Source organism: Passer domesticus, chromosome 4 (genome assembly GCF_036417665.1).
Source record: "Passer domesticus isolate bPasDom1 chromosome 4, bPasDom1.hap1, whole genome shotgun sequence".
Lineage (NCBI taxonomy): Eukaryota > Metazoa > Chordata > Aves > Passeriformes > Passeridae > Passer > Passer domesticus.
This window is the reverse complement of record NC_087477.1, coordinates 39,411,498-39,429,317: the sequence shown is the minus strand read 5'-3', so window position 1 is coordinate 39,429,317 and position 17,820 is coordinate 39,411,498. Positions and strand designations below refer to the sequence as shown.

Genomic DNA, 17,820 nt, shown 5'->3' with positions numbered 1-17,820 from the left:
TGAGAAAATCCAAGCCACTTGGGTAGTTTTCATCTTTAATTTCCTGGTTTACAGGTGCAATTTCACATTCTTAGTGGGGACTTCAAAGTGGAGATTTGGAGACATACATTTGTTTCCCTGATCGATTTAGTTAGTAAGCAAATTTGCAGACAAAACTCCTGTAGTTTTTTCCCCAAAAATGTGTTATTGGAAAATAATAAGGCAAACACAGTTCAGTGTAGCACACAGGTCAGTCCAGAAGTTACCATAAATTTACAACAGCATCTTTCAGTGTTTCCAAATGTCCTGCCATAGGCTATGGCTTGCCCTCAGCTCTTGCAGGAGCAAGGTGCTGACTGCCAAGGCTTTGTCTCCTCTTTTTGGCAACCCATGCTGTGTAGGAGTGTTTTGATGGCATATTTAAAAGGACTCCAGCTTCCCAGCAGGATGGGCCGAAGGATCTTGCCACTTAGAGCTGCTCTAGCAAGTGACACCTTCCTAGAAACCATGTTAATAATGTTGATAATTCCAGATAAACAAGGGCACCGATTACCTAAGCTGATTTCACACTGAGATGTGTGTGAATGCATTTCCAAAGGAAGAGCCAGCTTTTCCATGCCTGTGAATCTGCAGCACAGGCTGCAAGTTGCCAAATAAACATTCATTGGGTTAAATAATGACTTTTGGCTCTCAGCTCATCTAATTTGTTAACAGGAATAGCAGATACAGAATGGGATTTTCTACAAGCTTTACTTACATAAGAAATGCTGATGACAGATTGATGTCATTCAACCAGACCTCCTCACATGATTAGGCCTTGTGCAATCAGCCTCTTCTTTCTTTCCTTTGGCTCAGAGCTGAAAATTAACATTGAGAAAGCACCAGACAACTCATTTGGAATAAACAGAGGTTTGGAACACATTTCTTGATGCTTTAAATCTACCTGGGAAATCCAAGGAAATTGGTACCAGTTATACAGAGCTCCGTATAGCAAATTTGCAGGGATGCAACATCACACATGTGTTTTTCCCAAGGGCAGAAGCGAGGTGGTGAATTCTTGAATGAAGCTTCAGATCCATTCTCAAATTTGCATAGTACTATCTTAACTGAAATTCACCTCTCAGTATTTTAGAAAAGCAAATGTCTCACCTTGTCTTCGCTGAAACACCTGTAAAGTTCAACCACTGTTAATAACAAAATGATTTCTAGGTCTGGGAATGGACAGAAAGCTGTAGTTTTAGAGTAGTTTTATATCAAATAAGGAAGATTAGTCTATTTTGCATCATATTTGAACTTTAGCTTATTATTATGCAAAGAAAAAGGACAGAAGATCAGTTGTTTTTAAATACATTTAATGTTATGAAACATATTGCCTTTATTTTGTTTAAATCCTTGCTAAATCTTAACATCAACAATAATAAAAGGCTTTTAAAAACCTTTTCTTTGATCACACAGTAGCCCATTGTTTTACTCTAAGGCAGAAAACAAACAGAGTCATCATAAATAAAACACTGACATGGAATATAAGACAAACCTAGGCCAGACAGTTTGTTAAAAAGTTTATGAAAAGTGCATCTGGCTGGCTCAGGACTCCCTGAGTAAGGTAGACATTCTCCCACACACCTCTTGGCTATTTAGCCCTCACGAGAAAAATCTGAAATAAAGGCTGCCTTTCTCATTTTAAAGTATTGCATTTACATGTCTCTTGCTGTGTGAGGTAGGAATCAGTTTCTAGGGGCTGTATCTGGGCCTGACCTCCTTATTGTTGCCCCTCCATTTGCTATGCAAGAAGAGATTTAAGTGCAAAACAAAGCCTTAGCTGTCTATGAAAGTGAACTACTGTTTATTTTCAATCACAATTAATCAGCTGATTGTAAAGGACACTTCTCATGATTTGCACCCTCAAACCAATAAGAGGCGCAAAAAACTATGTGTAACTTTCTTTTTTTCCTCAAAAAATATGCCTTTGAAAAAGGGGACTTAAGCACTAAAAGAAAATAATGTGTTCCGGTTATCTAATCCAAAGCTCCGTGAAGTTTCTGTTTTATAACTGAACCCTGCCTGGAGTAAATTCTTAATTGAAAATAGCAGCAACTCAAAAGTGCATAAATTACAAACTTCATCAATAACTTAAGGAAATGGATTTGCTGCATCTAACTATCCTCCTAACTGTCCCAAGATCCTTTTCTTTTTACAATGACATGGAAAATCAGAATAAAGGTACTACTGTGTTGAAACTAAAACTAATCAGAAATCTTCAGTAGATTTCTTTCTGAGATAAGGCAACTTGTCTATTACCAAAATTCAAAACATATACAGAATGACTGGAAGTAGCCCAATAACTAGACAACCCCTCCTACAACACCAAGCCTTAAACATAGGTTTTTCCATTCTTATGTAGACTTGTAATTCAGGGTGTGAGTTTTCAAGAAATGCCAAACATCTCATTCCCAGGGATGCTGATTACTGGAGAGCTTGCACAGTAGGAAGGCTGTGGAGAGATCCAGTCCTGAGCAGTGGGGGAGGCAGGATTCTTCAGCAGAGCGTTCAGCTGTAGTAGGTGCAGCTGCGAGACTTGCAGGTTCATTCGTGTCTTGTATAGACTCCTGTGAGTCCTGCATTCAGAGCCTAAGCAGTCCAGTGGCCATTTGAAGACTACAAGTGACATTTTGGATCCCCACATTGAAGGCCTTGGCTCTAAAGGACCCCCTTCCACCAACAATCCATGAGAGGTTGTGCACAGAGGTAGGAAAAGTGCTTAACCAATGTGAAAGGATTGCATTTACTCTGAAGTTCTTATTGGGACTGTTCTTTAACATGAAATTACTCTTCATCCTCATAAGACATTCATATTCAGGATCATATTCATTCATGGCAGAGGTGAATCCATCAGTGAAGTATCAGTAATCACTTGCTTTGCAGTGAGATAAGTTTCTGCTGGCTGGCATGCCCTTGGAAAAGCGTGCTGTTTCTTGATCAAAAAAGGTAGTTCCCAGTTCATTTGTGGCAAGTATTTTTTTTTTTCCTTTAGAACAAATTTAAATGTCATATTTATTTCTAGTGAGATTGTTATGGGGGTACACTTTAAAAAAAAACAAAAACAAAACAGTTTGGGTAGAGCTTGTGTTTCCACATCTTAAGAATACTGTGTGTTGAACAGAGTAAATCTAGACAACAACAGGTACAGAGGTAGCAGCACAATGTTGTGATGAAGCACTTCCACAATAGCAACTTCAAGCAACTTGAACTTCACAGAATCCACGAAAACATTCCTGTTTAAAATGTGCTTTGCAATAAGAACATCAAGCTTTTCTCTTTCCCCTTCTAACTTACTGCAAGCACAGAAATCATTCTTTTCTTTAACTAGGACCCAGCCTCAGTCCTGCTGATCCACATTTAGTTACCAAGGCCACGGAGCAAGGTGAGCATCCAGGTTCTCAGCTGGAGTCAGTGCAGATGATAGTCTCTAACAAGAATAATCATCAAGGGTCCACTTTGCTAGAAACACAGCTGTGACAGCATTTGCTTCATTGGAGGAGGAAGATTCAACTGCAGACCTTGCCCGTGGCTGAAGAAAAATTTCTTTTTTCTTTTTTTTCCACTGGAAAATGTTTGCATTTATAAAGCAGGTAAATTGGTAGCTTTTAAATGTAATTTTAATGCTGTCAGTTCATAAGTTCTGGTAAGGGAGAAAGTTTCACAGCTCAAAGATGAGGCAGACAATTTCATACATTTAGCATGAACTCAGAAGGCGTTAGCGTCTTTGACAGCAAAGATAGCGCTTGCTGTGGACTAAGGTTGCTTCAACCAAAATTACATAGAAATATATATACTAAAAAAATAACCTTTCAGAATTACAGACATGAGTTACACGTAGTCTATGTAGTTAAATCCATTTTTTACTTTGGAATTAGATGCCTGTTTTTGTGGTGATCCAGTCACGGAAATAGGTCACTCGCGTGTAAACTCCAGGTTTATTTGGCTTAGCACATTCATCTCCCCAGCTCACTATTCCCACGAGGTACCACATCAGTCTAGAGTCTGGAGTAACCAGTGGTCCCCCAGAGTCCCCCTAGAAAAAGAGGAGGGGGAAAAATTATTTAATTGATCAGAAGAGAAAATACAATTCTCTGTATGGACAGGAGGGTCTATCCTATAAGAGAAGTTAACAAGCAGTATTTCAAGAGCAGCCCTTTGTGCAGAATCCAGGCTGTTTCTGGAACTTGAAGTCTGTGGCATTTTCCTGTTTGTCAGGGAACCTCCTGACCTCTGTTTTGGTAAGAAACCTAACAAAAAGCTTCTGTTCTGTTTTGTGATACTCTGCTTCCCACCTGCCTTGTCTTCTTATGGAAACACCAGTACAGGCAGCAATCTAAGAGAGCATGAACCTTTTTTTAAACAGGTTTTAATAGTAATTGCTATTCTTAAAATAAACAATTTTAGTCACTTTCAGCAATAACATTTAAAAATTAGCTTAGAGCTCCTTTTTGCTTGGAGCTTTCATCAAGAACTTGGTCTTCTAGTTAGATGATATCTCCTTAAAGTATTATCCACTTCCCAAGGCTCAATTTTGATACTGTTAATAGTATGACATGGTAATAATAATTAAACTGGAAACCTTACAAACTGAGAGGCAATCCTCACACAACAGACCAAATTCCCCAACTTTCACCAAAACTATTTACTGAACTAAACAGCAGTTGTACCCCTCTGCTTAGGTCTTTTCTGTGCTGTGCCAGGAACAGAGGAATGAGGTTCCCAGGCTTACTCCGCAGGGAGTTTGTCTTTGGGCAAAAATCTGTAGGACTACGATTAAGGGAAGAGTCTGTATTAAATCAGCAATTTAAGAGTAAAATCTTTTAAAATAACATAAATAGGAATTATGTTTTTAAAAGTTATCACTATGGAAATATTTTTGTTGGAACATAAACATTTCCTTACAACATTTGCAAACCTGCAGCATGTGTGTTTCCTTCCCATTCTTTTACACCTACCTTCCTTATAGTTATCTTTATTTCAGACAGTTTTCTTTTCACTGAGCCAAGTCTGTTACCAAAGATCATATTGTAACAGATCTGTTATGATATGATCCAGTCCAGAATTTAATTTCAGTGAGTGACAGTGCATTTTTTCTTGTAACTTAACATTCTTAGCCTTCTTCCTTCTCATCTCTACAGATGTCTGGTGTTAGCTACTTAAGACATGTAACTTTTAGCTCATTTTAGTATAACAGCTCATAATTAGTATAGCATTTAGTGCTATTTAAGAGACTAATACACTGTCCATTAAGATGTAGTCAACCAGATACTGCAGTCAGCATTAAAATAGTTTTCCTTTCTAATTTTCAGCTACAGTTACCTGACAAGCATCTACTCCTCCTTCCAAGTATCCCGCACACAACATCCTGGGTGTTATATCCCCATCATACACTTCTTCTCTGTTGCAAGTGTCTGAGTCAATAAGTTTCACTGTTGCCTCCTGAAGAGCATTTGGGGCTGGACCTGAGAGAAAATACAATTTGGGTATTTATCAACACAATTACTTTGCAGTAGTTAATATACAGGAAGAGTGTTTAATGTCCTCTTATGGAGGACCAGCTTGACTTGGTTTAATGTGGAGGTTTTGTTTGTTGATCTGCCTAGGTCAGGCCCTTAAGGAGAATGTACATAACATCACAGACTCACTTAGGAACTGTACCATTAAGACTGAACTAATGATCACATGGTACACAGCACCTTAAGTGTAAAGCCGTATATTTTACACATATTCCATAACACAAATTCCATGTTCCATGAACACAAATTACACAGAAATTTGAGCAGATGATACAAAATGAAGACATTTTGATTCCATTGCTACATGTACTCTTAGTGTGGCCTTGTAAGAGTGTGAGCTTGGGTAATTCACAGCTCACTCTGCACATTCACCTGAAAGCTCACAGAGTTATCTGTAGCTTCTGACTAGTGCTGGCAAAATCGTTTTTTGGGTTCTCTATAAACACATGCATGGCTGGACTACCTGTCTTAAGAATTTACAATATGACATGGAAAGGGTGGGAAAACAGAAGAGTCTTTTTTTTTTTGCTCCAGTAGACTGTGGTTCGTCTTTATTCACTCCAGTTTTAGAACAAGAAACTGATGCCTGCAACTAAACAAACCTATTGCAAACATTAGGCTTGCTGTCATATCACATGTGTCTACGGAAGTCGTACCAGCTCGCTCAGAGCTGCTGTTTATGGACCATACAGGACACCTGGCAGACTCAGGACTCACCATCATTGGTGAGAGCTCCCCAGCCTGTGATGACAGCGTAAGTATTGTAGGGAAAAGTCTGAGATGGCTCTGGCAGACAGACCCGGTGTATGCTGCTCGTGAACTCAACTCGTTTGGAGAGCTGCACAAGCGCAATGTCGTAGTCATGCTCTGGGTAGAGGTACTTCTCATGGATGATAATTGTCTTGACTGATCGCTTCAAGCTTGGTGGCTTCAAAAGAGCTCCAAAAGTAGCAGTCCACTTCTGAGGGTGAGTCATGCTGAAAAAGGTAAGAGTGCTGTAAGTATTTTGCTGTAAATATGTGTTTGGGACTTGAAATTTGCAGAGTACCTTTACTATAAAACTCCTTCAAGCCAGCTCCATACCAGAAAGTTGTGGCATCCCTCACTTTCCATAGCAAAACTGTGGGCTGCTGTTAAAAGAGAGCACTCCTGCATTCCCTCTTTAGCCATGGTCCTGTACTCCTCCCCTGCTCCTTGTCCCTATCTAACCATTGTGTGGCCATAGGGTGTCATCAAATCCTAAAGCTCTTCTGCTGTGAACTCTTCATTTCCCTTACTCTGGCACAGTGATAATCTGTTCCATCTTAAAATACCTTGCAGCTTCATAACTGCCATGCTTTAAACAAAAAATGCTGGGAGTGCATGGCTGAGCAGAGGGGCAGGAACATGGGATGGTAATTGCTGGTAGCAGTCTGCAGTAGCAGCAACCCCATTGTAACACGAAGGTATACATTTAAGAAATGTAAAGTATAACAGGAAACAAATACTCCACCATTTCACTCACCTTACCTTTTCAGCACTTTTTTGGTCAGTACACCAAGTGACTATTGATTTTCACTCAAAAAATTGCCAGTTCTGCTCCTGAGGGCCAGTCTTTAGTTTCTCATTGAAACATCCAGCTGATGAGCCTACTTAACTCTGACTTTTCCAAAATTGTTTGTCTGGGAAAGAGTCAAGAGTGTGGTGCAAATCTGCAAAGCCACACAACTTGATACAAAAGGGGCACATTCTGCTGCAGATTCTAAGATGGGCACTTACTCTCTGAAGCAGTGAGCTGCAGACACCAGCCATGTGTTGCTGATGAGCGTTGCACCACAGCGATGGATGTTATTGTACTGCAGACTGGCCTGCCATGGCCAGTCCCCGGTCTCTGCAGAAGACAATCCACCAACAATTCGCAGCGAGGAGGATTTTGCCATTGACTTGACTGATCTATTCTGCCGTAACCCACAGACTGTCAGAAAGGACAAAGAGAGTATTAGCTATTCTTCTGTTTAGTAAATCCTGCAAATGGCTGTGGAAAACATATGTAAAATTCCACATCATCTATCTTCTGTAAAAATGTATTGTCATCACCAAGAAAACATACCTTCCACCAGCACCCCCAAATCCGAGCTCCTCATGCACAACCCATGCACAGCTGACTATCACGGAAAGCCATGATGGTCAAACATTCAGGCTTAGCTGTGTGAGCAGCCCAACTCAGGAATCAAAACATTCACCACACACCCAAGACAATTCCCAAATAGAGGCATTGCCAACTTTAATGTCTCAGGTAATTTCTCATTAGGATAAAATATGAAAAAGGCAAACCCTAGAATGGGAATGATCCAAGTCATGGGGTTTTACCATGCATGCATGCAGATTACATCAGCAAGATGTCACCTGGAGACAGGCAACTGATCACTGCAGTCTGCAAGTGGACCCGGAGAGGCACTTCAAGCAAAGAGCATCACACTACTCCAACCAGAGATGACAAAAGGCATGGATACCTCCAGCATGGTATGCATCCATGACACAAAACAAGCATTTTTATCCAAACCCAGAGAGAAATTGAAATATCCACAGTTTCAGCTATTAAACTGAGGATATTTAGGAGCAGCTGGAGCTCCTGCATAGCTTTAGAAACTTCCTCAATGAACAGACCTACTTCAGCTGTCTTCTCCCATCCAAACAGCATCGAATCCATCCTACCTGGACCAAGACCCACTAGTTTTCATGCAGGTCCCAATTTCAGCTAGACATTAGGAAAGTTGACACAGAGGACTATCCCAATTCATTGAAAAAGAGACAGAGATGAGAATTATTTTCATAGTGACCACACAGTCCAAACCATTGCTGCATGGCTCGTCTCCCAGACAGTGACCTGGGAGGGGGTCAAAACAGAACTTGGTAATTCATCATTGAGGAGCTGGCAGCCCCAGGGTCCATGAAGTCCTCAGAAGTGAAAAACTGGAGCCACAGAGAGTGTTATCTCATCCCTTTCCTGCTAGGATCTGCACAGCATTATGTTAACAGTACTTCATGGTCAAAAGCGGCTGGAATAGCACAGCAGACTGAAAGCTGTTCATAAATTTAGAAGAGGAAAGAAAGGTTACACCACATTGAGGAGTTCATGAGCTCAGTGTAGAATCTGCCCTCTTCTGATATTTAAAACCAAAATGAAGGAAATCAGTGAAACCTAAATCTACCTGTCCAAAAGTTTTGTGTAACAGACAAACTTCAGAATATACTATAGTTCATAAGAATGTCTTAAAAAACATTTTTTTTTTCCTCCTGAAAGCTCTTTGTAATCCTCAGTAACTAGTCCTAAAACTGCATAATTCTACCAACCACCTGAGCAGTCAATGTTCAAAACACAGGGAATAAACTCAGTTCTATCAGTGTCCCAGAACACCAGCACCTACATCAGACCCAAAAAGTGATGTAATTTAATCTTCCATTGTTTGACAGCTTATTGCTAAGGAACTGATCAAACCTTCTCAGAGTTAAAAGAAACACAACTTGTAAGCAAAGATAGCTTTTATGACTATTTTATCTCCAAGCAAGCTGACTTCTTTCTCTGAAAACTTAAAAAACAAGGTATCTCTAAAATAAGGTATCAGTATCTAACTCCTACAGCAATGCTTTGAGAAGACCAGTCACATTTCCATATATTTCCATAAGGAACAATTTTGTGCTGTCAGCCATTCCAAAGTCCAGAACAGTTTGATTGTAATCACAGGCTGATGTAACTTCTACAAATTTCCTTGTGGTACCTCTCTCCTTTCAATGGGTGCTAAAGAAAATTACGAAGTCCCAATTTCTGAGAGTACAAGGTCACATTCATTAGACAGAAGGATGAGGAAAGGCTCTTAAGGGCCAGGAAATGTACTCAGGGACTCTTGACACTAATTTTAAAAGTTGGAGATGAGATTTCTGATGTTTTAAAAAAGCCTCACTTACTGTCATTGAAGATGGCTTCTGCTCTTACCGGCTCCACATCTGAAACAAAGAAACAAACAGTCAGGGTAAGGCCAGGCCAGCACACACAAGGTTCCCCATCCTCATGGTCATTCCTCCAGCAGCTATTTGAGTACAGGGCACACAGGAGGCATGGCTGAGGGGGCTGCTAGAGAAACCCAGGTAGCCCATATGTGTTCATATTCATGTGCTGGCAGTTGGCCTCCTCTGCAGTCAGTGTTGTCTGAGGACCAGGCACTCATCCTGCCCATCCTGCTGGCCCCCGGTGTTTCTGGAGGGGAGTACAGACAAAACACATCTTGTATTACTCAAGATATACAATTTTGTTGGGGAGAAATTGTTATGGTGGAAATTTTGAAGCTACTCTTATTTGCAAAAAAAAAAAAAAAAAAAAAAATCAACAGTTCACATATTACATCCAAGAGAGGGCCAGAGAAGATCTGGTACTCTCCAAGAGATCTGTGCCCTCTTCAAGATCAGAAGGCACTCACTTCACTGCAGCAGTGGAAGTTTACAATAGCAGTGGCTCACTCTCCTTTCTCCTGTCTTATTGGTACACTAATAATACTAAAACAGATAGTTCATAGCAATTTATTGCATGACACAGCAGGTTCTAGCAGGTTCTCCTTTAAGATGCATGTTGTATGTTTACTGAAAATATGGCATGCCCATGCTGACAATAACAAGCATTGGCTCAAGGTTTAAATCTATCCCTATTCTTCCAGAATGCTGTTTTTCACTAGAGCCACCACTGTAGTTCCCAGCATTTGAAACAATTTAAAAAATATTACTAATTTATTTTTAAAAATCACAGTTTCAATACAGTTTTTTCATTATATAGTGATCCTATACTAGTGTCAACGTCATATTTTGTGTCTGGATAGGCTTTCTCAGAAAATCCCTATCCTTCTCCAATTCCTTCCTTTCTCTTTGCTGCTACACAGAATATTACCCTAGTTTTGAGCCAAACCCACACCAAGTCAGGAGGAGTCTCTTTTGAATGCAAAGAGCTCTGGCTCACACTTGTCACCTGTTGGGTTTGTGTCACAAGTGTTTTGCATGCAGGCTTGACACTCCCTCAGGTATGCTGGGTGAATGGTCTGTTTGCAATCCACCAGTACCAGACGTGTGCTCACTCATTTCTTAATATGACAGTAAGCAGATTATGATAGAAAAAAGGAAACAAGCAGAACTCCAGCACACGTACAGCTTGTCTGCAGGGAATGTTACAGACCAAAGGCAGTGCTAGGGCTTCCACGTGGGTGCAACCACTGCTTTATTTTATAAGGATGGGAGATGAGTTAAAATTGGACATTTATGTAGCACCACAGTCTAATCACTATAGAAGGAACTGAAGTCTTATTCCCTATGAACAGGAACTGTTCACGTGATGAAGATAATTACATTTCACTGGTGGGCAAGACACAACTTCCAAGGTGCTCTTTCAAATAAAAGTGCTCATTTGTACTTTCTCAATTCATATGAAAAAAGGAAGGAAACACTAAAAATACATGTGATTGTGCACTTCAGTAACACTAGTTGTATTCTGTGAATTTCCATGGATAATATGGTTGGTTGTCTCCTAGAACCCTTACATCAAAATGGAATAACACCACAGAGCAAAAGCTGGGTCAGCAGAGGGATTCAGCGGTGGTGTAAACATTACTGTTTGCTAAACTGTACTAAGGCTTTGGCCACTTCCCCTGTATATTTACATTGGCTAGAAGTTCTTCGAAAAATCTGAGCCTACTTGTTTCTTCTGATGCTCTTTATGATGAGCATCCAGTGTTTTCCTAGAAATTCATACAACCTTCAGAACTAGTTCATCATTTGAGTCCCACCAATACTTTATGTCTGGAAACCAACAAATGTAACTCACAGTGAACGAGGACCTTTTGCCTTTTGACAACAATGTTTTTTAGCTTTTCTCTGGGTGGAGAGACATTTACCTCATAATTCATAATTATAAAGCCTGCAGCCAATTATTATCACTTACATTATGTTGCAAAGCTCATTGAGAAGACAAAAGGAGCAACCAGCTTGTTCAAGTGCAGTGCCGGAAGCAATTCAATTGGCATGTTCCCACTGCAGGGAGTTTTGCTGTGAGTCACAGGTGCTCTGCAAGACACCTGTATGTATCTCTGTTTGCCTTTTTATGAGGCACCTAGAATAAAGTACAAACCTCAGGTGGGCAAAATTTTACCCATTGCTTCCAGCTGGATCAACTTCTGTGTAATTGGATACACAAGCCTTTCATACACACACTGCCAGTCTGTGCAGCTCTGAATGTCAGCATGTCTTATATCACTGCTATGCAACTGCTATACTCTCCTTTGCATCCTCTGCTGAAGGGAAAAGGCCAGTGATATCCTCTTTTAATTACTGTTAGCAAATTCAGTGCTGTATTCACTAGGATAAGGTCCCAAAAGCAGAGCACATGAATGTGTTTGGAAAACTGAAGTAACTGACCCTATTTTCAGATAAGCTGAGCCCACAGCAGATCAAAAGCATTAGAGTTACGTGATACCACTGGAAATAAGGTGGCTTATTGGTTTACCTTGTTAGGGGCTTGCCTTCATTTGTTACCAGCTTCACATTTTGGCCTGTTGAAGAGCACAGATGTTCATATTGTGCCAGCCAATGTGTTGCAAGCCCTGCCTTGAAGCAGTCACTTGTAAGGCACGAGAGAAAATTTCACTGCCCTGCTCATTTACTAGTTGCCCTGGTTGTTTGCACTACCAAGAAAAAGCATCAACTAGTAACAATTAAAGTGTCATATCTTGTCCCAACCACATATGGCTGCAAAAGTAGTTGTTTGTGCCACATTTAGGAAAACAGTGTTCAAGCTTCTACTGTAAACAAGTTTGACTTGAACCTGTGCTGAATACCTGTAAAATGGAGCTTGCTAATGAATTCAAGCTTGCTTAACTTTATTGATAAAACAAATGTCTAAATTAAAATGGCAGCAATCTATTGAAATCCAGCTTTGGGATTCCATCTCAGAATAGGGCTCTGTCCTCCAGCTGGACAAGCAATTTTGTTAATATTGTTATTTTACATATTTATTAAACAAAATAACTCTAAAACACGAGTAAATTCTTAATTTCTGATTAACTTGTACTTACTATTTAAGGCTAATAAATTATCAGTAAAGAACTTTTTTACTCCTTAACATATGTATCTGAGCAATCTTGGAAGGAAATGTTCATAGTTAACTGCAGAGTGAATGGGACATCTTATCTGTGAGGGGTTCAGAGGTTCCTATGGAAAAATGTGCTCACTTTGCTACATCTCTAAATGATGTCAGTGTCACTGCATCAGAGGAATCAGTCGTGTGCCCACCACCTCATTTCATTTTATCCACAGAGTTCAGTGTTTATGTTAAAAGGAAAAGATCAGACAGAACTCTATGACGTAAGAGTATCAGACATTATATTGACATAGTGCAAGCAAGGCAACCAAATGAATTATTCGGGAATATTATGCATTTTCAGCATAGAAAGGGCCAGAGATGGCTGCAAATTTAAAGATGATAAATGCTTTTTACCCAATTACATAATTTCTCACAGGTGCTGATTCATAAAAGAAACTTGATTTTCTTTATAGGTTTCTACACTTACAGATTTTCTAGATGTGGAAACATAACTTCTAGTCTCAAAAGCAAACTGCATGTTCCATCCTCTACTATATCAAGTTCCCGCATCTTGCTGGTCTAAGATGTTTTTTCACACAGAAAAGGTAAGGTGGAGATTTTCTTAAAAGGGATATGAATGGAGGAAAGGATTGTAGACAAAAAAAAAAAGAAAGAGTATGTTATTCAATACTCATAAGACATTCTCGGAAATGCATTTGAAGCACAGCTTTGGGAAATGCACCAGGGAGCAGAGGAAACATTTTTCCCACTGTCCTTTGCCACATTTTAATAACAACTTTCTTAAAAGGAGTGAGAATTACAAAATTCTCAGCTACATCAGAAACAGGGGCCTTGCCCAGAGTTATGCAGGGTAACAACTGCACATGCAGACAAAAAGAGGATCACTGGCAAGGTTCAGTAGGTCACCAAACTGGGCGGCTGAGAGGAATGTCACAGAGTGCATGTCCTGCAGTGCACACAGAGGTGGGGATAGTAGCTCTACCCTAATGCTCTTTAATTACAGGGAAGACCACAAAGGTCTGAAGTACTGAGGGAAATGGGAATAAGAACAGTGAGCAGCAGATTCAGTTGTATTCCAAAAACTGTATCTTAAAGGAACTGCAGGAATTTCACGAAAGATGGCAAAACATGAGCTTTGGGTTTAGCAGGAAAGGCATGCTCTTGTGTGGTTACATAGTTCATACATCCTAAAATATCTCCCCACTAATCTTGCAATATTCTCACTGCTCGCAACAGGAATTACCTCTCCAGATGTATCCTTGTAGAAGTAGCAAAACATGGCTTAGAGACAGGTGATGCAATTCTCATTCCTTCAACAGAGTAGAGTAACCTGATAGAGACACGACTGCTTTGGCCTCTAATTGTCCCTGTCACCCAGCTGTTCCCTCCCTGCTGATGTTCACTGCACCTGTCCTCACATCTGTGCCTCCCTCCACTGTCCCCCATCAGCATCTTAATCCTGTCCATGAGGCAGACATAGGTCCACACCTCACAGCTCCATCTGGTTGTCCTGCAGCTCGGGGAGGGATCTGCTATGTACCAGTTCTGTAACAGGCACCAAAACAGGTAAGATTTTTAGCATTACTTTTTTTCCTGACCTACAGTCATGCCTGAGCTGCAATGAATGTCTTACTACAGTAAAGGCAGCCCAAATTGCTCTCCACCGCTGCACACAAGGCAGGGAAAAACCAAGGTTTGAGTGAGAAAATCAATTAAATTAATGTATCTGGGTCATGAGAAGAGAGGTCAAGATGACTTTCTGTTTAATGCCTTTATCACAAGCATATCCTTGCAAAATACTAATTTTAAAATACATTTCAGTCCCTCCCATTTCAGTCATTCTCTCTAGACTCTTACTGAAATGTACCACCTTGTGCCAATCTAGTGACCTCAAAGTGGAGGAATATCAGATCTCCACTGTTTCCCAATGTACAGATGCATGTTCTGTTCCACTCCTGAGAGATGCTCTTGTGGCTGATAAAGGGCAAATATCCAGACTGCTCCATACATTATTTGACATGGAACATTCCTCATCAACCCTGTCAGACACTCATCTGCATGACTCCCACAGAAGACTAGATAAAGAGGTAAGAATCTGTCTGCCAGGTTCTGTACTTTGTAGTTGTTAGGAGCTTTAGCAAGTCCCAGATTCCAGATGAATAGAAACAATAACAGTTGGCTTGTTGATCAAAACCAATTCATGACTCATTATTCATGGTCAAAACCTTTGGCTGTGCAACAGATGGGAATCCTTCCTACTCACTTTGAACAGTGCCAGTGATCTTGCAACCAGCTTCTTTCTGACATCAGAAGTACATTCCCAAAAATACATTTTGGGATACTTCCAACCTACCTGACAAAGGGAAATAGTCTGGCAAGCTGCTCTACACTTTACTTAATACGGATCCAGACTGTCAGGTGACTCCTAACCAAGAAACTCTCAGGAAAATAAATCAGCCTTGCAGGAGAACTCTTTGTTGCCAGAGCTATACAGAAGGCAAACTGCAACATCTTCTTTCAGTGCCAGTGGAGGAGCAAGTCCTAACATGGGTGTTTCCAAGCCATCTGACACTTTGATATCTCACTTTGATTGCCTTTGCACTGCTCTTCAGGGAAGGTTTGCTGAGTTCTTCACTGAAAATTTGGCTTCTAGTGGGGTTTGTACACAAGTGCAAAGAATTCTATCAGTTCTTATTTTCTATCAAAATCAGAGGGAATGTGCGGATGTAAACCATCCTTGACCAGGGATCTCTGATGTCTAGATAAATAAGAAAGCAGGAACTTCAGCAATAATACATTTGAATACATTTGAAGGTACCCTGACAAAAATGTATTTTTGCAGTCCTGTGTAAAGAACACCTGCAGTTTAGTGACAGAAAAATCAGAGACAGTGTTGTGTTGTTTTCCTTGAAGTTCTGCCCATTTTCTATTTTCTCACATATGTATAATGAAGCTTCTTTCTGTTTTACTAAAAAAAAAACCAAACCAAAAAAACTAAGAAAATATTGTCAGTATAGACTTTATCCCATCTTTATTCCCAATCCTCAGGAATGCAGAGGCAAAGCAAGTTCTACCCCTGGTCTGGCAGACTGCATAATGTAGTAGTGCTGATCTGAACTGCAGCTTGAAGGTTTCAAGTGTAGCACCCAGTTTGGAGGAGTTTGTTGGAGCTGATTCTCAAGGCAAATACTTGTGAGTGAAGCGCAGGTTGAGACATGGTGTTGAACAACAAGGTGATTATTTCGGGGGAGGAAAACTTAAGGAGGTTCCCTTTATCAGACTCCCCCTAGCATGTGATATAAATGAGTTCCTGACCTGGATTTGTTCAACTAGTGAGCTATGCTTAGCTAAAGTGAGCTATATCATGGCCCCTAAATTAGAATCTTTTGATAAGGTGGTTACAAAGAGCAGGTTAATGATTTTTTACAAGCCATTATGAAAATGTCATTCTGAAAATGCCTTAGGATAAATAAGGATTCAAGTTGGCAAAAAGGTAAAATGAAGCAATATTTAGAAAGGTGCCTGCAGAGCATGGAAAAAATCCAGGGCTTTTTAGGTTCTATGGTTTAAACACTAATAGTGGACAAGATATTTCAGGAGGGGAGAGAAAAGTAGAAAAGGAAAAACCTAGATTCTTCTCTGGACCTCTAGGATCTGTTGAAAACTGTCACTTCTCCCTGGTGTGAGAAATGAGTTTTATAAATTGAGACCAGCATCTCCTCAAAAAGCACAGGAGCTCTCCATTCTACTCTTCTCCTGAATCCACCTGAAATGGCAACACCATTCTGGATCTGGCCTAAGCTTCATAATACTGCTGAAATCCTATTAGCAAAGAAAGCTCAAAATTTTTGTTTTTTGGACAGCCTTTTATTGTTGTCTCTTAGAAATTCCAAAGTATTGTTTATGTTCCTTTGTGTCACTCATAGCACTTGCACAATGCTAGTCCTGTAATGAGTAGCTGACCTGTACAGTCAGTGTTTTATGGTTAGGCTGGGAGAGCCAAGAAAAGCAACACATAGTTTGTCACACAACATTGATAAAGTGATATAGATGCCATCTCTTAGTGAGACTATTTAATGAAAACATTGCAATTCAATTACATTAGCCAATTTTTTAATTAGCTATTAGTGCATTACTGTAACATTCCTGGTGCAGTTCAAGGTCAACTAAAACAATTTTGATTTGCTTCCCACGTTTACCAGACTGAATAAAAGCAACTTGACTTGATAAAATCACAGTCCTTTTTTAACAATATTTTTTGTACTCTTTCCAGTGTTATTCTTTACGTAAAGCATCAAATTAAATTGAAGATCCAAAATTCACTAACTCATCACCCAACTGTATAAACAAAAACAAATGTCTTTGAATCTCTCTGATGCCCATACAGTATTTTTATCTGGGAGAATTTACATATGCACTTTGTTGAACAGGAACTACTGGCATATAAATAACACTGCAGGGAAATGGTGATTATTTGCCTAGAGGGATGTCACCTATCATCCTGAGCCATTCCAAAGGGGAAGTCTGGTTGGCCCATCCAGAAACAATGGGAGCGTGACAGCTCATATTTGAGTTCCATTGCATTACCACAATGCAAATATGTGCCCAGTTCAAGCACCAAGTGGAGGAACAAGAAGTTGCTTCTGCTCATTTCTGAGTGGGAGGAAGCCTGGATCCATCCAGTATGGAATCTGGCCCAGGTATCTTGTTCTGTAAATACAGCTGTCTAACCTCTGGTTCAAGTAGTCTAGTGTGGAACAGCAAGCAGCAAGCACCCACCCTATCACTGTACTGTCACCCCTGCACTTTGGAGCAAGCAGTTCTGCAAAAACAAATGGAGCAAGTTTCTGTCCCTAGCTGTCAACCAGCAACTCATCCTTGAAAAGTTTGACACACAGAAAAATTGCTGACTATATATAACTGAAGCCAAGACAGAGACAAATTTCTAAACCTGCACAAAAATTCTGTAGCAGAACCAAAGTGTAGAAGGTAGTGCAGTTAATGGTCATGTCCTGCAGATTTATGTCTGCTTTGTGAAGAAGGGGGTAGAATCCCTAGCTGAGAAGTCATGTAGATAAGAACGTTATGCCTTTCTTTCCCTTTCCTCTGGGGCATTTGCAAGGATATTGACCTTCACACCAAATATTATATTTTCAGTGCATTGGTTCT

At 40.1% G+C, this 17,820-nt stretch overlaps 1 protein-coding gene across 2 annotated transcripts in view; it reads right to left on the bottom strand.

Annotated features, from left to right (window-relative positions):
- Positions 1-1,319: 1,319 nt before the first annotated feature.
- The window catches only part of LOC135299001 (transmembrane protease serine 11E-like), a 43,947-nt gene continuing 27,446 nt past the window's right edge, over positions 1,320-17,820 (bottom strand). For both annotated transcript variants that reach the window (XM_064417296.1, XM_064417297.1), the window contains exons 8-12: positions 9,480-9,518; positions 7,293-7,488; positions 6,252-6,511; positions 5,338-5,480; positions 1,320-4,051 (exon numbers count right to left, since the gene is read on the bottom strand). In XM_064417296.1, coding sequence (XP_064273366.1) covers positions 3,890-4,051; positions 5,338-5,480; positions 6,252-6,511; positions 7,293-7,488; positions 9,480-9,518 — 800 coding nt within the window. In that variant the 3' untranslated portion in view covers positions 1,320-3,889. The remainder of the gene's footprint in view (positions 4,052-5,337; positions 5,481-6,251; positions 6,512-7,292; positions 7,489-9,479; positions 9,519-17,820) is intronic.